Source organism: Python bivittatus, unplaced genomic scaffold (genome assembly GCF_059951505.1).
Source record: "Python bivittatus isolate LINGU-HERP-01145 unplaced genomic scaffold, Pbiv_v1 ctg000330_np1212, whole genome shotgun sequence".
Classification (NCBI taxonomy): domain Eukaryota; kingdom Metazoa; phylum Chordata; class Lepidosauria; order Squamata; family Pythonidae; genus Python; species Python bivittatus.
The window spans coordinates 27089162-27110426 of NW_028277058.1; the positions used below are offsets into that span (position 1 = coordinate 27089162).

The window sequence follows — 21265 nt, forward strand, 5'->3', positions numbered from 1 at the left end:
CCTATTTCTTTAAAATGGGTATGCACTGGATGAACTCCTAACTGCTGGTGGCCCATAAAACAGTGAGCATCCCTAAATTAGTAAGCCTTGAATACAAGTTGAAGTGATGACGTGGAGATAAAGGGTGGAACTTAACTGGGTCTGAAGTGAATATTGAAACCCATTCAAAGTTTGCAAAATAAATTTGGTAAGTTTAATTCTGATTCCCAATCTAATGGCATTTAAAAGAATCAAGCAAACTTCTTTTTTTACATTGCCAAAGGTATGAAAAATTATCTTTTTATATATTACATGAACCGCAGCAATTCTTCAAATAATACAGGTTAGCATATTTTCAATAGCAGAGACTTGAAAATTATAGTGTGTGTGTGTCTATATATATATAATAAATTATTATAAAACTATGATAACAGTACTGCTAGTCATCTATGTTTCCACTAGGAACAAATAGGTAATAGAGCTCAAAAATGTTCCCATGAAGGCATTCAGTATAACATCAAGTGATTCAGCCACACTTTTTAAAAAAAATTAGTCAGCAAAAAGAAATATTTAAGGAAAATCTCTTCATAACATCCAGAGATTAATCTGTAGATTCAGGGGGATGGGTGAACCCAAAGAAGAGAATTTTCCCAGTCATTAAAAACAATAACAACAAGGTAGATAATTGATGTTTGCAAAAAGTGAAACATCAAGTCAGAATGTAAAAGAAAAAAAAAGTTAAACATACAAATAATGCTTCTATTGTCCATTCTAGATTGTGGCCTTATTGATGGCCTTTCTCACTGTATCACTACATTGGTCCAAGATAAATAGCATTCACATGCTGTAATCTGGGACTATTGGTCTGGTAGGCCTCATCTACAACATATATTCAAGCACTGACCTAACCTGTTCTTGCTTAACTAGTATATGCTAGTTAAAGAGTTAAATTATTAGATTCTTATTTAGCCCTATGGCACTGTGAAATTTATTTTCTTCATCCATCTTCAATATATTTTTCTTACTTTTATATTTAGAAAAAAAACTGATCTGTAAAATCTACATCTTATTTAGAGATATGCAACAGTAGTAAACAATTCTATTGAACATTTGACAAAAACATTGCTTATATGCAGCTCAAGAACTTTGACTGGAATAGCAACTTCTGAACATTGTTTTGCGATTTAATAAAATGCAGCACAAGACGTCTGCTGTACTGTTCCCTCTAATACAGTGCATTTTCTGCAAGTATCAGAGAAAGACATTCAAAGATTATACTGTGTGTGGCAAAGTATCCATGTTGATATTGCACTGAATTGGCAGTGAATCAGTATATAAAAACAAAAGCCAATATTCCCCAGGGAATTCTATGGACAGATAATGCATACAAAGGAGAACTTGTATTGCTACGTGGACTTAGACCTCAGCCCATCTTCACCAAGATGCTCTGTATCTACATGATCAATAATACAGTTGAATTTGGTATATTATTTGAAAAAGGGAATATAATTTTACTGTATCCTCCTCTCTGTTTCTAAGGTTTAGCTCTATTTCTGATTTGTCTGATTTTTATTAAAAAAAAATCAGGGAAACATATCCCATTAGAACTAGATTTAATAGAAAAAATGCCACATTTTCTATGTGAGATTTTTAGGGTGCAAATATTAAATTAGCCTCAGTTAAAATAAAGGTTGTCAATTATGTGGACAACAGCAACGTATCTCCTATAGCTGTCTCTGAGTCTTGGCTGTGAGCAGAACTGATTCCAGTGTCAGAGTCTGTATCATTTATGTCTAAGTTAGTCATTTTGTGAAGATGATCTGTTCCTGGAAAGTTGTTTGTACCAGTTTCGTTGTCCTCTGTTTTCTCTTCGCTGGTTGGGCACCTGGATTCATTTTTGTCTTTAGCATGCAAACCACTAAGCTCTTCTACAAGTAGTTCATATTCTTTCTCCTTCTTTTGAAGCATCAAGTCCCTATATTTTAGTTCCTGCTGGATGCAGTTCAACTGAGAGTGAATCCTTAGGGCATCTTTCATACTTCTCTCCAGCTCATTCTTAACACTTTCTACATCCGAATTCTCCACTTCACTTTTAGAAGCATCTTCTGTCCATACGTCTCCATTTTTTTCAGTTTCCTTAACTTCTTGTTCAATTTCAGCAGAGAGCTTTTCAATCATTAACTTGTGGTGCTTTAGTCCTTCTTCCACTTGTAAAATCCCATCACATTTGCTTGAACTTTCCTGCTGATTGTTGTGAGGCATTTCCATTTGCTGTTCAGAATTGCTAAAAGAAGGCGTTAAATAAGACTCTTGAACATAGTTTTCCCCATCGCTTTCAAGCCGATCTAGATGGAATTTGGCTTCACACTCTTCAATTTCCACATCTAATTCCTTCATTCTATTGATTTGTTGGTGAATAGTATGGTCTTGAGAAAGGATGAGATGAATTAATGTTTCTATATTGTCCCTCTCCTGCAGAACTCCGTCCTGTTTAAGTTTGGCCAGTTTCCGGAAGGTTTTTCTAAGAATTCTCTTTTGCTTGTCCACTGGCAACATCTTCATATAATTTGCTGGACTGATATCCCAGTGTGTTTCTAGGTTTGGGACTACCTTGGCTTCAGATGTCCTCCACAAAGGCAAGGGGGGAAAAGCATCTGCCTTGACCAAGACAAAGTGCAAATTAGGTTGCTCTTCCCCCCAGGCTTTCCAGAGTCTGAGCATTTTTGTGAGAGGTGGAAGGACCCGCTCAGAACCTCTCCATTTTTCTATAATGCAATAATCTTTAGGTTGCCCAAAGAGAAATCTCTTCTCAGCAAAGGTGGCCTGATGTTCTTCCAGCAAAGCTTCAACTACTTGCATGCAAGTTGTGCGTTTAGTCAGCCCACTGACAATCTTCTCTTCCTGGCAAACCCAGACTATGATTTCTCGTTCACAAGAATCCATTTCTTTCACAGGTGATCTGAAGTTAAAGAAACAAAAATATTTTATAAGCCAAATTGTAGCATTGAGCAAACTCTAGATTATAATGAAATATGGTCATCATGCATTGAAACTGTTGTGTAAAACTTTCTATACAGATATACACATTTGAGAAGTGTTAATAAATGTGCTTGTATGTTTGCTGTTTTGCTTTCTTCCCTCCTTTTTAAAAATTTTCTTTTTCTGTTTAATTATAAAATATGTTCCCTCCCCGCAAACCCCAAAACTGTAGGCAGACTCTGGAATCTTAAGATAACTTGGAAGATTAAAATGGTTATGACTGTGCCAGACTCTATGCCCATGAACATTTTTTTTAAATTATTCAAAAATAATTTAAATAATTATTTTTATTACAATATTAAAAAAAACAAAATTATTTGAAGGAATAATTTTGGGAAGATTCAAGCCAACCTCTTTATAGCAGGATGACATCACTGAGAGTCTAACAGAATAGAACAACTGCAAAATTATACAGAAAAGGGGGTCAAGAATCCCAGGAGAATTTATCCTACAATTTTATATATATAATAAAAAATTGTAGGATAAATTCATTTTATAATCTGTTATAAAAATATGCATGATCAATCTTTAATCATATGCTTATATACAGTACATTGCAGTAATTGTCATGTAATTCTCAACCCTAACCCCAACCTAACCCTAACTATTATACAGAATATAATGCAGAGTCAGCATAAGATTTCAATCCCCCATGATTTCAACCCATCCCACCTGATCTCACAGAGAGGGCATGCTCCGGACCCCCTTGGCAAAAGAACTCCAACTAGCGGGGTCCAGAAGGCGGGCCTTCTCTGCTGTAGCCCCCACCCTTTGGAACATCCTGCCCCCAGAGGTGAGACAGCCCCCCTCACTCCCGGCCTTTCGGAGGGATTTGAAGACCTGGCTCTGCCATCTGGCCTGGGGCGGGGAGGGAGGTAATCAGAAATGGGGTTGGCTAGCCCCATAGAGGCCTGGTGTTGCTTCCATTGGCCCCTTCCTTCCATCTTGTGTAAATGTGTTTTTCTTTTTTATAAATTTTTATTATGTATTTGTTTTAATTTGTTGTAAACCGCCCAGAATCCCCCATTGGGGGGAGATGGGCAGGGATAAGTCTGCTAAATAAATAAATAAATAAATAAATAAGGCACTGATTATAATGTTGGAGTTGGCCTGAGTAGACCGAGGTTCAAGTTCCTACAGAATTCACTGGGTAACGTGGCTCTCCCCCCACTCCCAGCCATCCAAACCCACCTCACAGTATTTTGTGGAAGTAAAATGAAGTGCTGGAAGAGCACCTTGTAAACTCACTTAAGCTGACTGAGAAAAAGCAAGACATATATGAAAGGAATGAATCAATGACTCAATGAAGCAAGCAAGCAAGCTGTTCTGTGCAGTTTCCTGAAGGGCAAACTACAAATGCTTTATATAAATAAATTAAATCTAATCTGAAGGATAAAATACAATGTATCCACACTTTTGAGTTGCATTTCTTTTCTTATGTGTGTGCTGTAATTTCCCTAAGTTGCATGTTTTCTTGGATGCATAAGTTGTTGGGTTTTTTTGTCTTTGAAGTAGGCTATGTGGACTTCTTCACAGAAACTCTGAACTATACAGAAAATAGGTTTGTTGAAATATACGGAAAATGAAGGGCATCGATAAGACACAAGGTATAGACAGAACTTAGAAATGGTCATTTGACAGATGTCTACTCAAAGATGAAAAACAAAACAGGGAAGTCAGGAAAAGCAAGGAAATGCATCTGTGGGCAATGAGTAATAGTAGTAAAAAGCAAACTCATTAAGGTGACATTGCATAGAAATCACAGTTCCACCCAAGATCATTAGGAAGGCTTATTTCAGCTACCTACTTCCCCCTCTGCATGATATATTAATTAAATGAGAATATAGGATCAAGCAGTCTGTTTGAACTACTTGCAGTGTTTGCAGCCATATGTCATTTAAAATTAGCTCTTGCAGAGGCACTTCTTTCTAGGTTTTACCCAGTGCCTGGATTTGCCAAAGATACCCTGCTATCACATTAACATATTTTTCAGTGAATAAATAAAGTATATGTGAGAGGTGAGCACTCAAAGATATATAAAAAAGGCACCTCCGTGAGAACTGAACATGTTCAGTGAACATGCTGGCTGTTGGACTTGGGGTAAAAGAAAAGAAAAAAACAGAAAACCATGAGGGAGGGGGGAATGGAATATAGTTTCTTGAAAAATAGCTTGATCAAACAGGTCTAACATTCAACAGGAATGCTCCAGACTGCAAATTTCCCAGTCTACAATGAATGCTTGAACCTTAATTAAAATCACTGACATGGAATTTGTTTTTCGTCAAAGCATATGAGTGAAAGGAAGGCTGTAAAACTTGCAATGGAGAGTGTGGTTTTCCTTTCTTTCTGCCCTTTCTCCATCAGCACTGAAAGCAGCACTTACAGATTATAACATAAATTATCTGCCTGTCCCCCATAGTATCTGCCTGGCTAATTAAAGGCTTACAAGGTTGGCATGTTCTGGGTTCTTTGATTAAGCAATGTCACCTCTGTAGCAGTGCCTGCCCTCTGGAATGAGGTTTTCCCCGAGATCCAGATGTCCCCTACTCTGCTGCTCTTCAGAAGAGCTGTGAAGACCTGGCTCTTCATTGGCAAGAAGAGTGAGACCTCTCACTTCATTCCATCTGGTCTGTCACACCTGCCAACTTTTAACTTTTATTGATTTTATTGCAGTTTCTTTGTTTGATTATTGTGAGCCATGTAGAATTGTTAGGAGTTCGGTGGCATATAAACTACTACTACTACTACTACTACTACTACTACTACTATTATTATTATTATTAATGATGTAAGTAGATATTAGAAGTTATAATTTTTCTTTTTTTTAATTTTGCAAAATATTTTTTAGTTTATATTATGCATAAGGTTTTGCCAAAATCTCTTCTGATTTTTGTTCACCATTCTTCAATTTGAGGGAAAATAAATGGCTTTTAATTTTTTAATACAGTTATTTTGCAGAAATGTTAATATATTCTGAATCAGATGAACTGATGGAGTGATTATTATTTTCACAAATAATTATAAGATGCTAATAAAAAACAAAAGGGCAGTGACAAAAAAGAATGTGTCCAAAAATCTCCATTTCAATGGTTCTTTTTAAATATATATACTGTATATATATATAATTTTCATTAAATAATTTTTTTTAAAGAATAAAAACAATACAAATGTTGAAAGAAAAAGTAAAGAAGTAAAAAAATGGTTTTAATGGGAACGAAATAGAAAAACTTTACTATTATAGTTACAGATAACATTAAGTTAAGTAAACTAAGTAAAAATTATACAGAGCCTCTGTTTTGGAATATAATGAATTGAAATAAACAAAACAAAAATCCAAAATGCACATTAATTTCATTGAATAGCTCTTTGAATTTTAAGCTGTAAAACATTATTTTAAAAATAAATGCATAAGGAATAAGCATGCTGAATAGGGCTGATAAATGCTATCTAATTAGTGGAAATCTAAAACTTAAAAACTCAAAGAATCGATGCTCTTGTAGGAAGGGGCTAGTTAATCAGAGTGGAAAACAACAGCTATCGAATGTGTGATACAAGATGATACTGTAGACTGGATCAACATAGTAGCCTTTTAAAAGTTAAAATAAAAGGGTTTTATTTTGTTGTTGGCTAGGAACAAAGTGGGAATTGTACCTGTGTATACAGCCTTTATGTATGTTTGTATTGGAAAAAAGCCTTTCTTCATCTCTTAAAGTCTAAAATCAGAGAAAGGGAGAGAGAGAGATTATGGAAAGATCTCAGCAAGGGATGGGCAGGCATCTGTCAGGAAATCCTTTATACAAAGGATGTCCTGCTCTAGACAATTCACTAGGTCATCTTCTAATGCTACAATTCTATGGTATTACAAATTGGCCGGTCCTACAAAAAACCAGATTTACTTCAGTTGTCATTTCATCATCCCTCTAAATGCCATAAATGAACACACACACACACAAAAGGCTCTCTAGTATTTTAAGATGTGAGAACATTACCCATCTCATAAAGCCAGTCAATATGTGTCCAGTCTTCCATTGTAACAGAAATTTAAAATGGAAGTTATACAAATTGAAGCTCTTTGTGCCACTTTACAGATGTTCTGGCTAGTCGTAAACATCTCACTATCTCAGGCTATCTCTTTCTGAAAGAGAGGGTTACTAGTGAGATGATATTAAAAATGATTATGGTTTTCAATTATAAATTGAATTATGCAGTCTGGAGGAAACTAGGGATAAAGATATTTAGTTAATAAAGTCTGACATCCTAAAAAGGAGATTGGTTACTTTAATCTCTGAGCTTGTCAAACTAAAAAAAATTACACTGAGATGATGGAAGAAATAAACAAATATCTGGCTGAGAGAAAGCAACATTATGGATATTTCAGATTCAATCTTTGAGAAATCTGGTATGAAATTATTAGATCTTCACCTTAATGAGTACCTAAGTGGGATTTTTTCTTTCTTTTTGTAAAAATCTACTAATTAATGCAGAAATGGGAACCAAAGGGCTGAGAGATGAAGACCAGGGAAAATGATACAGGCCAGAAATAAGAGTGAGTCACGCATTTGTAAGCACTACTTAATATTTCATATACAGGCTATGTGTATGTGTATTATCTCTAACCTAAGAAGATAATATTGGCCAATTTGAATGGAAGCCTATTGGGCAAAGGCAATATCCATTAATAGCTTCTGATAGAAGCTATTATAGAATAGCTTCTATCAGAATATAGAGATAGAAGGAAGGGAATCAGAGGTAAACTTGTGCTGTTATCATTTCTGGGTAGTTATACATGTTTTTATCTGCTTTACAATATAGGTAATACCCACATGCCCTAATGCTTTAAGGTACTTAACAGTAATTAATTTCAAAATGAAATTTGTAGAGGATAAGGGGATTCACCAACTTGGCTTGAATTCAATAATTAATTCTAAAAGGCTAATCATGATCATTGTCATCATTTTATCTTGTGAACTTTGCAGCACAATCCCTCTGCTCTAGCTATAGTGGGTGAGCATGACGTTAACCTAATGTAGTGATAGTGGTATGCTTAACCAGCAGTAGTCAATAGCATAGCTATTTGGCATGAAAGTAATGTAACAGCAGATATTCACAACTGTCTTTGAAAACCCCTTCATCATTATAGCTGAATGGGGAACTCTGCAATACTGAATGTCATGCAGTATAGAATAAATCCATCTATGAACTGTTCACTAGACTGTTCAGACTTGGAAGGTCAGCAGAAACAGGGGAAATATGCTGAAAAGGAGGGCAGCGCTGGTCTCTCAGCTTACAGAATGAGGATTTCTCCGTTGAATAACTACTCCACCTTAGAAGCAAACATATGAAAAATTGATGATGGGAGTCTTTGTATTACATGGATTATCCAGGGATCACCCCTGCCTATCCTAATATTGACCCAAATCAATCAAACACACACACACAAGTACACACACACACACACACACACACACACACATATATATCCTATGTTGAGTCATAACTCAGTCAAAGAATACAGGGGGATTTAGAAGTTATTTTATTCAATCTCTGAGTTATAGGCATGCTACTAATCAGTAAGTACTTTAAACCTTTCAGCTAAATTTACTATTTCTTTCATCTTTAGACAGTTGTTAATACCAAAGGTATCAAGCAGCATCTTAAAACTGGAAGATCTAAAGCATCTGCTCTTTGTCAACTCATATTTCATAAGGTTAAATCAATAAGGTCTAATATCATATGGTCCTCTCAGGCAGATTATATAATAATTCTTTAATTATAGATAATCCTGGTAATACTCAGCAAAGATACTCTGAACTCTGCTTTTCTTTGTCAATAACAATTTCACATCATAAACATTTTTGCTTTACCATCCAACTTGAAGTTTATATATTAATAATTATTGTCAAGGAAATGCTTCATGGCATGTGTTCTTATGAAGAAATGAACTGTTTCCCATTATCATTTGACACTGTTCTACTGGTTGTATTATCAAGAAAGGGTCTATTACAGCCCTCTGCCTTTATCCTATGCACAGGGTGTAGACCAAGAAACAGCCCTTCTCAGTAATGGTCCTCAGTGTATGGAACACTGTCCTAACCCTGTTGGTATTTCATAAACTAAAGCTGTTCCAACATGCATTTGGTCTTAGTTTAATTTATTGTGGGCACTACGTACTGGATTTTATACTTTTGCTTTTGCCCTTGTTGTACTCTGCTGAGAGTCTTCCAAGTTTGAGGCAGCCTACCAATATTGTAAAATGTATTTATTTATTCTATCAATTTATTTTGCAACCATCCTGCAAATAAATAAATAAAGTGTGTTCCGAAATGAGGTGCAGTGCAATTTATATTTTTCCTGGATTGTACCAGTCCAGTTAACATTTCCATACCTAGAAAGCTATACCGTCAAAGCAAAGAACTTTTCTCAGGGATTTTTGTCCAGAAGATTACAATATATTGTTTAGGAAGAGAGGACACTGTGAGGCAGGACTCCGATGATCAGCTTCAGGTCTAGAATCTGTCAATCATGAGCAACGGTACTGCCAAATGCCCTCCAGATGCTCTGTATCTCCAGTTTCTGGCTCTTCTGTTCCCCCTTCCCAGGTATGCTTTTTTCCCTAGCATTTTCTCCCTCTGATCTTCCCTTCTCCTCTGCTTACTAAGAAGAGTAAACACGTCTTTTCTTTAGTTTTATGACAAGTGTGGCATTCAGTCTGGAAGCCTTCCATTGGCCAGGAGAGAGGGACACAGAGAGAGAGATGCAGCATGGAGTCATCTTTGCTAAGTAACCACAGACGGTCCAAAAAAACCTAGAAATAATCTCCAAGGTTCAGCTTCAATGCTTGCTAACTGTAATCCTTAGTCAGACAGTGCACTGGCTACAATTTAAAACAACATTTCCAAGAAGAGATCCCTATCATTTGTTCTCTACAAAATCAAAAGTGTATTCAAGCCAGGCTTTCATTTGGAGTTTCCCCCTTTTTAGTATATTTTAAGCAGTAAACAAATAAGGATTTGTCAAAGCTTTCAAGGCAGGAGTATTCAAGTTACAACTGCATTTCATTTGAAATTCAAAGCTTTCCATGCTCCAGGCTTATGGAACACTGAATCCTAGGTATGCTGGTTATTTCTTTTCTAACTTTTCAAAGGCTCTTTCATGGTAGAGGTAAAATAGCACAACTGATAGTCCTAATCAAACTGCAAGTAAACTTATGTATTTACTGTATATCTACTTTCCTTTATGCTTATAGCCTTTTGTGATTAAATTCTGCAGACATATTGCTTAAAAGGATATGACACATTTCTCTTTCTCTCTCTCTTACTCACTCACACACACACACACAATCCCCTTAAGTTTCCTTATGTGGAAATGCTAGCCAAATGAATCAGTACATCTTCTATGGCTATCTGGATAAGGCACAAGACAGATAACCTGTAGTTTTCTAAGCTTGATTAACCCATGATGAATTTTCAGGTCAGGGACAAATTGAAGAAGGAAGAATACTCAAAGATCACATAGCTAAACTGGAACACAGGAAACTGACATCCTAATTATGACCATTGCTCCATCTAGCCCAGAATTCTTGACATTGAGTGACTGCAACCTCCCAAAACATCAGACAGGAATTTTACAACCCTGTCTGGAATCTTGTACTTGCAAATGAAACATTCAATCTGACTATCAGCCTATACTCAAACATAACATGGTGTAATTGAACTGAATCTGAATCAGGGGACAAGATTAACAAAACGGATAAATAAAAGTTAAATATCAAGCCAATCCACCTATATTATTCATTTAGCCATGACGTCGCAGTTATCCAGTTAATCTCATGGAAATGGGTTTCCTGAAAACCAAAATCCTAAAAGCACTCTTACAACTTAGCCCTGACATTTTTCATCAGCACACTCTAACTTCCTTAAAAAGTTTTTTTTTTTTTTACAAATAAGCTTTCCTTAAATTGCCTTACACTTCTTCATTATTATTTCTTAGTATTCTTGATTTATTTCATAGGTCTCTTCTGTTCATTATTGCCAGCAACAGCTCTCCCCCTGCTCCTCCACCCACTTTTCTTCCACTGCCTAAATTTCCAGCTTCCTTCTTCTCTCTGTGTTGCATCTGCCTGGGCATCCGTGCCTAAGTATAATAGAAAAATAGGACCTCATATTGACAGCATAATTCATCTAGTGTCATCACATTCTCAAAATAATCAAATGACACTACAAACATGCAATTGAAGTAACCTGTGGTGTAAAATGCCCTTATTTATCATTATCTTTTGGAGCTCTATGACAACGAAGTAATGAACAAATGGGAACTGCAGTGCATAACAGAATCAGGTTTCTGTCACCTGAGCTCACAAGATGCAGACACAATTGCTTTACAATGAGCTTGGACTAAAGCCTGAATAAATAGCCCATGTGGAAAGAGCAAGTTTGAACAAACCCCTGGCATTTAATGAAGCATGCTTCATTTTAGCTTGATTAACTGGATAGTCATTTTAAGAATTTGACATGTTTGCATTTTACAATTTCAGTATGTCTTACCTTGAACCAGATTCATTTAGAATACACACACAAAGCATGTATCTGTGCAGCTGGTCCAAAGTATTCTATCACCCTGATACATGGAATAGGATTCCAAAATGCAGATTAGAAATGGATAGGGGAGTTCCAAGCAAGAGAAAAGGATTCTGTTACTTAAATGCATTATGGATCTCTCTGAACAAGCAGGACAATATTAAGAGATCCCAGGCTTAAATCATATTTAGGATAACTAAGCAGTGACAATAGTACATAATTTGCATGGGAGATATCACTTTCAGTTCACATAGCTACAAAATCTGACAGGGGGTAAACTGTTCCAGAGGAAAGGGACCATAACACAAAAGACTCATCACTGGGTCCTTTTTCATTAAAAATCCCAAGGTAGAGGCACCTGGAATGTGCTCTTTCTGTTAGCTCTTACCAGATAAGCAGATTGTACTAAGAGCAGGTACTGTAGTCTTATAGACAGCAAAATCCCAAGCAACATAGGACCTTATACATAACCAGTGTTTTGAACTGCACCCAGAAAATGGCCATCTGGAGAAGGAAGATGCAAATTACACAGCATGCATTACAATACACACAATGCCATTTTGGTACTTGCATTAAGGCATCACGCACAAGAGTGTAAGCAGTACAGCTTGTGTTGTGACGTTCACTTATATGGAATAAAAGTATACGGGTTGAAGATATCTTTGTGATGGCAGTTAGAACTGCCTTTTGCTCTAATTTTCAAAGCGCCTTTCCCCATCTTTCTCCCCCTATTCGTTTCATGCAACAGCCTTCCCCACTCTGATGCCTTTCACATGTGCTGGAATTTGTTAATTTCTTTACATATATATATTTTTTTAAAAAACACCCAATAGCTGAAGCTGTCTGGACAGTTTGCAATGAAACACATTAAAAGATACAATTTGAATAAAAACATGTAGAATAAAATAAAATGTGAAATGAATCTCCATATTTTCCAAGTAGAACAAATGATCATCAGATTTGTTCTACTTGAGACTGGCTTATTGGTGTAATACTCTGATTAATTTATCTAAGAAGTATGATAGGAAGATATAGGTAAGTGAGTCTGTTAGGATGTTGCTTCAAGGCAGCAAAATAGACGAAGAACCTGATAGCACCTTAAATGCCAATCATTCTACTCCAGGCAAAAGCCCTGGTAAATTTGGTTAGTCTGAAAAATGCTACCAGACTCCATATTCTAAAAAGATCACCCATAACATGCACATGCAAAGATGATTTTGATTATTTTTGTTCTTCTAATATTATCTGATAACTTTTATTCTACAGGTCTATTTGTTTAAATCTGTTTTTCTTTAACCCACCCAACTAACAATAAAAGTTTATACCTGCAGCTTACCTTGAAGCAACTGTCAGGCACAATATAATTAATTGATATACATACAAAAGGGTCTTTAAGGTCAGGGATGAAACAATTAGTACTTTTATAAAAGACTGGAAACTCCTTATGGACTTTTTGCTGAAAATAGAAAAAAAAAGAATTGGTGATACATGGATTTGCTGATTATAAAAGGTTGAATATGGGAAGAAGGGAACCACGTAATACAAGCTTGAAAAGGGAGGAGGGATAATAAGTTTGTTTGCAACTCCTGTAAAGAAGATCAGAAGTCACTTCTTTATATATCTTTTTTCTTTTTTATCTGTACTGTTCTCTGCACTTTTTCCACATAAATGGATACATCAAATGCCTCCTATTTGGAGAATATGGGATGAGGTAAGCCAGACGTTATTGTTAAAAGTGCTTTTCACAGTCATTTGCTTTCAACAGAAACAATATGGAATGAGTTTGTCATCTTAAATACAAATTAAGGGCACTGAAATACTTCAAATTAAATGTATTAATCCATGTTAGTATCAAATTAATTGTGGGGTTTTTTTACCCATTGGGAGGAGTAACCTCAACATTTCAAAATTATTGCATACTCTACCATCACAGTTTTGTACTAATTAAGCTAAAATTTATTATACTTTTTCTGCCGTTAACTATTGTAAAATTTATCTAAATAATTATCTCAGAACCAGATTGTCCACTAGATTAGATTATTGGACTTGCACTGAGATCAAGTCCATGCTCATTTATGAAGCCCACTGGGTAATCTTGAACAGTCACTTTTTCTTACAACTGACTTGCTGCATTGATAAAATTAAATAACTATTAAATTACAGTGTTAATTTCATAAGAAACATGGGACGAAAACACATTATCCCATGATATAGAGTTGCTGATGATGGAAAGTCTTTATGACTACGGACAGGCCAAGAACTTCTGTGTGCTTTTGAGATAACAGATTTACAGATCTGAAAGATTTTGCTAGTGGAAGGTATAGAGCACGACCTTTGAATAATAATTTTAGTAAAATTAATTGTCCTTAAAAAAAAGAAGTACTGATTTGTATAATATGACTAATTGCCATGCATCTATAGAGCCTTCCATACTCTGGTGCCCTCCCTATGAGAAGAATTACAACTGCTGTAATTCCTTGCCAATAGATACAGTTTGGAATTCAAGGCAATCTCCTACAAATTTCTATAAATGAATCTTGCTAATGAAGAGCTATTAATGTATAGTAAGCTATATGAAATCATCTCATTGGCCAGAACAAATGGAGGAATTCTCAAAACTGTTGGGCCAAAAATGGAGTGAGGATCCATTTGAAATCCTATTCCACAACAGAAGGTGCCGTGAAGGAGGATTACATTTCTTCCTCTCTTGTATCTCCACGGAATAAGGTGGCAATGCTTTTGTGTACTGTGCAGCATCTTTGCCAGCAAGACATGGGAGGATAGTAGGAACTGTCAAAGGTTTGCATGATGAATTAGCATTGTTTTTTGTAGTCAAAGTTAATCAGATTCACCTCAGTTTGGATTCTGCTGTTGGGCAGGTCATAAGAGGCTACCCTGGCAGCTGCCTGTCAGGTATATACAGTATGGATTCTTTTCAGTCTGGGGATCTCAGGAAGGTGGATGGTATATGAGGGGATAAAGATAAACTTTTAGATTTTTCAACCCTCACCTTTACTGGCTGATTAAATTGGCCAGGTTGGTTAAGAGGCATGATCAATGCTTCCTGAGTATATTACTGTATGTATTCCTGCATGCTTAAAAAAGGCAGTTATGATCCTGATTGAAAAAGCCCCCCCTCAACCTGGAAGATCTTTATAGCCCAGTATTAAATATTCCACTATTGGGTAAGGTGATTGAGGAAGTGGTGGCACTGCAGTTCCAGATGCATCTCAGACAGAGACTTAATTTTCTGGGTCCATTTCAATCTGGTTGTCATTCAGGATATGGTACAGAGAGAGAGAGAGAGAGAGAGAGAGGAAGGAAGGAAGGAAGGAAGGAAGGAAGGAAGGAAGGAAGGAAGGAAGGAAGGAAGGAAGGAAGGAAGGAAGGAAGGAAGGAAGATGGGAGGGAGGGAGGGAGGGAGGGAGGGAGGGAGGGAAGGGGTAGGTAGGTAGGTAGGTAGGTAGGTATAACCATGCCAGAGCTTCAGTAACTAACATTCCAGCACCAATGCCTGGGGTAAGAGCCAGGTCTTCACAGCCTGGGTATTACACATGTGGCTTTAAAGCTGTTATTACTAGAGAAGAACATCTGTACAATGACTATTAAGCTAGAAAAGTCAATATTTTTTTTTCTAGTGTTGCATCCTCATATGGTCCACCTGGATAGTTCAGAAAAAAAGTCAACCTTGCGTAAGTTAGCAAGGGATTGAAATGGGGCACTCCAATTATTGGAAATGATTTGGGGGGGGGAAACCCCTAATCTTACCACTTCAGCATAATTTAAATAAGCTTTTCATGAAGATCCGTGAACAGCTTATTGAATTGCTTAGATAACATTTTGTCTTGCTTTCAGCAGATGAAAAGCATAAAAAACTATCAGAACAAACTGAAAGCAGGTCACTGATCTTATTTGAAATTCTTGCTAAGACTCTAAGAGAACAGCAGCTGAACCATGGTGTCCTTGGAATGCCGTCTAACAGCAATGGAAGCAAAACAGACGGCTTGCAAAATTGTTTCTCTGTGTTTCTCTAACACAGGCTCCATGTTCTCCTGACTAATATATGTTCCGCACACCTAAAACTGTTTCATCTGTTCTGCCCTGACTATTTATCTTTGTGATATGAAGATGGTGATGGAAGGGTTGAGTCTAATACAGTATTCCTCAACCTTGGCCGCTTTAAGGTGTTTGGACTTCAACTTCCAGAATTCCCCAGCCAGCATGGCTGGCTGGGGAATTCTGGAAATTGAAGTCCACACAGCTTAAAGCCAAGGTTGAGAAACACTGGTGTGGTATGATCCTACTATTGGCCTATCTCAGTAGCTATGCTACTAGCATCATTAAAGGGGAGTTCTGCATTTGGAAACTGTTGGAAAAATCACATTTTCCTCTTGAACAATTAAGAGATACTCTCCACCTAATTTTCTGCCCCCAGATTTGATGGAGAATTTCAAAAAAATAGTTTATGCCCTGTTTTAAAATTCTGTTAGGTCTCTGAGCTTTGGGTTGAGAATAATAATTACAGCAACTCCTTTTGTGTAAGGAAAAAATAACACACAAGGTAAAATGTCCCCACCAGTCTCATCTCCATTCCAATAAAAGGCAGTTAAATTGTGAAGAAAAGCTATGTATCAAAAGCGAAGAGAGAAAATGGATAGGTCTTATGCATAATTTATTATTATTTATTAAATTTGTACAGCCCAACTCCTAGCAACACTTGAACATGACCCAATGGCCTTTTCAACTGCTAGTAAAGAAAGTAACCCAATCAGTCTTTCTATTGAGAACAGTCTACAAATATAAAGGTAGCCTGATCCCACTTCTACAGCATGCTGACAAGTGGGTTCAGGCCAGATAATTTGAAACTAGTACATCTTCTTCTAGCTTCCTACAATCATGACTCTTCCTACTGCTATTCCTAGAAAACTGAGTAAGCCATTCCACCACAAATGGCAATAGTATCCAGAAAACAAATACTGGATTTCTGGCAAATATCCGTATTTGTTTCTGGATACTATTGCCGTTTCACTTTTGCTTCATCCCACATTTTCCTGATTAATTTTGTCCAATTTCCACATCAATTGTAAATTGGGAAGAAAGATTGACAGAGAAATTTATGCTAACACATTCAAGTTCAGGTTACTGAAATATGCTGATGGTAGTCCATTCTTGCAGGTTGGTGAGTTATTAGCTAAGACTCAAATAAAGAATCCTAAAAGTCTGGATTATGAAGAAGACATTAGATGGAAATTAGACTTCGCTTTATGAACTGAGCTCCACAGCACAAAATAATGAAAAGATAATTTTTAAATTGTTTAAAGCACTGAATCAAAGGGCTTTAATCATCCATTGTTAATTTGTGATTGCCCTATATTGAATGTAGATAAGGTGAGATGATTATACAACATTCCACTAAATTACAGTTCAGTTTTGACTGATATCATCTGTTGCAGCAAAAGTTTTTTTTAAAAAAACTGAAATATTAGAGCCCAGTTCCATAAATGCTTCTATTGTGTAAGCTTGTCTGTTTTTAAGATGCCATAAGACTCTGTATTGTTTTCAAGATTTAGTGAAACCTTTTGGCTGATATGACATGTCTTCATTTTGGCACACAGATGAATACTGATGTTTTCCTTCAATATCTATTCAAACTGATTCCTTTAAAAGCTTTATTTATTTATTGAATTTGATGTTGCCTGACTCCAAATTCCTCTAGGTGGCTTGTGATACATTAAACAATATAAACACAATATAACCAAAGCAACAGACAACAAAACCAGAGTTGGACAAAGAGAAAGAAAGAGGAAGAACAACAAGATGGCATCCTCTGCAAATCACAAAACATCCCACGAACAACTAGCCTCCAGCAAAGGGGCACCAACCATCCTAGCTCTCTGGGAGAACAGCCAGGTCATTATGGCCCTTCAGAACACCAACAGGGTGGGAGCCATCCGGATATTAGGAGGAACCTCATTCTAGAGGGCAGGCACTGCAATGGGTAAGGCATGTTTTCTGGGTCCTGATAGATAACTTTGTTTAATCAAAGGAAGCTTTTGAAGTATGAGAAATTGCTCAAATACTAACATTTATAAAACGGACTGTGCTGCGTACAGGCAGGGTCAGTGTTCACATTAAAAGAATTTGGTGATGAGATTTCACAGAGCTTAAGGGACATCACTAATGGGGAGAACTGAGACACTATCTGGACTGATCTGCTGTTTTATTTGAAAACAGTAGCTTTCCTTCATTTCTGTGCAGTTTCCCTCATTGACCACATTGCAAATGGTTCTGTAGTCCTCTTCTATGGATTAAAGACTTAACCTTATAATATATCTGTAGGGTTAAAAAGTGACAATACTTAAAGGAAAAGCTTTATTTTATTTCATGTTATATGCTCACTATATGCGTTTATCAACTCATCAGTATAAAACTATCTATATCAAACCTCACAAATATTTTTTGAATGTCATTATCTGCATAATGTTCATTGTGACCCACCTCCTACATTTCATTTGACTTCCACTTTTCCAACAAGGTAGATATACAGGTAGTCTTGACTTATGACCATTCATTTAATGACCATTTGAAGATACATAACGGTGAAAAAAGTGAATTATGTCCAGTCCTCAGACTTATGACTATCGCAGTGTCCCTGTGGCCCTATGATCAAAATTTGGGCACTTGGCAACCGGCATGTATTTACAATGGTTGTAGTGCCCTGGGGTCACGTGATAGCCATTTGCTATCTTCCCAGGGAGCTTCTGACAAGCAAAGTCAATGTGGGAAGCATGATTCACTTAACAACCACAGCAAAAAAGGCTGCAAATTCGGGTGCAACTCACCTAACAGCCACATCACTTAGCAACAGAAGTTCCAGTCCCAGTTGTGGTCGTAAGTTGAGGACTACCTGTATTTGTTGTTCTCTTAGGATAATATTCCATGCATCTCATGAAATAGATTTAGTTTATGCTGTAATAAAGCATAAAGAATCAGCTCTTACCGCCAGAGCTCCTACACCTACCTCTTAAAATTTTTATTTCATTATGTTATGCTACATACTTACTTAGCAGAATGGTTTTAGATCTTCTTAAGTACTTAATATGGTTGCTCTTTGGTTTTAATTCTCTTAACAGGAGCAAAACATGAATTCCTAACCACCAGAAACACTTGATTCAACCGAATGCAGTTGCAGTTTCAGATTCTAATCACAAAAATAATTGTTAGACATGACACAAACTTTGTGTGGAAGAGGTGATTAACATATACATTGAAAACAAGTAATGAAATAAAACCCAGCCTATCAGCATAATCATAGAAGAGAGAAGCAGAAGGAGGTCTAAGAAAAATCCAGCAGCTAGAAACATAGGAAATGTTGACTTCTTCGAAATCTCAAGAAAAAAGACTGTGGTGAAAGCAAATACCTCCTGATATGCAGCTCCTAGTGCTACCAATCAAAGGCAATGTGGAGCCAGAGGCATCTTTCCTTTTTTATTGATTTACTGATTAGTGAAAAACATCAGGAACTGTCCTACTCCCACAAAAAACCCTCTTATGAAGGGTTTTTTTTTTTGGACAAGTCTCCTTAAAATGTTTGGATATTCATTGACCTATGCTTTCTAACAAATGTAACAAAGACTTACCTGCATTACAGGTTTTTAGATTGGGTCCTAAATGGCTGAAATCATTACCTGCAATCATGTGCAACTTTTCACACCCAGTGAATCATTAAACATCAGGGGATGGCTATTTTACATCTGTTGAACTATTGCAGCACTTGGCAATTAGGCCTAACCAGTTATTATTTTAAGGCTACCAGACTGGGAGCTGCTAAGATGGAGACTGTCTCCAAAATCTTGCCAGATCACTGGAAACTCAATTATTCAAGGCATTATAGTATAAATTTCTTCATGGACAACATTTTTCATACCTTAAGGCACCTTAGTACTTTGACTCAGTTGCCCCCTACTCTTACATTCTTTCTTGTTTTTCTGCAACTAACTTCTGGTCTACTTTCAGCTTTTTCATCAGGGTAACCCCAGAGGAGCTACTGTATTCTGTTCAGGTTTACTTGGAATTAAGTCCCACTGAGTTGAAAGATCCATTTTTAACATTTCAGTGCTGATTTCAAAGAGGAATTGTATTTCCTTCCAACAGTCTTATAGTGATTATATTTTAAAAAAAGGTTGACCAGGAAACTATTTTCCATCCATGTAGGAAATTCCTAATGTATAATTATCATAAGCATAGGAGAAAAAGAGGTGTGGCTTGCCATCAAGAAACATAAAGATAAATAATAATTAACAGTAAAATTATTTTTGGAGTTATATCTCTTCATTGGAATGCCACATGAATTCTCTCTTTAAAAAAAGAAAAACTACCATGTTGAATTGTGGGAAAATGTCCAAGGATGACAACTTCTTTCTTATATACAGCTCTGAAGCCTGCAAATGAATTTTAAAGTATACAAGAGATATTTGACAGTGCAAGTAAATGTGAATCAGACAGCAGCCAGGCACTTTTTAATATATATGCCACTTATCTTCTCTACAGCTATGGGAAAAATGACTTCTTAGTGCTCACAGGCACTTAAAGGATTGCTAGATAGTTTGTATCTAATTAAGCAGGCAAAAATCCCAGTAGAGCAACATTTAACTCTGGTCTGATTTGTGGTAAACAAATCTGAATTAATTTCACTTGAGCTATCAAGGGATGACTGAATAGGGTTGACATAACTGGAAGGGATCTTTGGAACAAAGACAGCTATCCAAGAGATGAAGCACAGCTCTAAATTCCAAAATCTATGAATGACATTAACATATCAATGATGCCATCAAATTCCATTAGTGCAAAGGTGTCTACACACATACAAAATCCCAAATTGAAGATCTTCCTGAATACTCCCTTAGTCCTTATATTCATCTGGGTGGAAAAAGTTCCTCAATATAGTTGGCTTATGCAGAGAAAATTATATTTTTGCTATCGGATAATGTATTGATGAATTTGTTAATTAAATTTATATACAGCCTTTTGTCATGTTGTCTAGATCTCCTAATATCTGACATTCAGTCACACACTGATCAATTATAACGGGGATTCCCTCATTTAACATGGCAAATATTCTGTTTAATTTGAGTGTTTTACATCTTGCTTTATGTAAACCTCATATAATGGCTTATAGTTATGCACTTAATAAACTTGATAAAAAACCCTATTCTTTAGTGCTCTTTGTGATTTATTTATAGACCACCCCAATCATATAGCTTCTGGGCTGTATACAAGTAAGAAAAATAGTTGAAAGCAACAGAACGTAACACAAAGAGATCTGGATGGCTTCCACCCTGATGATGTTCAGGAAGCTATTAAAGGCCTGGCTACACTCCCAGGCTTTGGGACAGGGTGGTGGTTGAGCTCGTGTCAGATGGGTCCTTTGCTTATTATGTGTGGTTTTGGTCTACCTATTATTTTATTGTTTGTGTGTTTCATTTTTTTTTTAAAATTGTAAACCACTTGGAGTTGGGCAGTCTATAAATTGTAGAAATAAGTTGTAGAAATAATAAAAAGCTAATAGCATTGACTGCTATTACAATGAATATATGAAAACTTTAATTATGAATTGTTCACAAAATTGTAGGTTATACAGGTATACTTGCAAAATCACAGATAACAAAGAT

General features: G+C 36.3%; 1 protein-coding gene across 2 annotated transcripts in view; it reads right to left on the reverse strand.

Moving 5' to 3' along the window:
• Positions 1 to 1288: 1288 nt before the first annotated feature.
• RASSF9 (Ras association domain family member 9) overlaps positions 1289 to 21265 on the reverse strand; it is a 28803-nt gene continuing 8826 nt past the window's right edge. For both annotated transcript variants that reach the window (XM_007440086.4, XM_088141860.1), the window contains exon 2: positions 1289 to 2938. In XM_007440086.4, coding sequence (XP_007440148.1) covers positions 1678 to 2938 — 1261 coding nt within the window. In that variant the 3' untranslated portion in view covers positions 1289 to 1677. The remainder of the gene's footprint in view (positions 2939 to 21265) is intronic.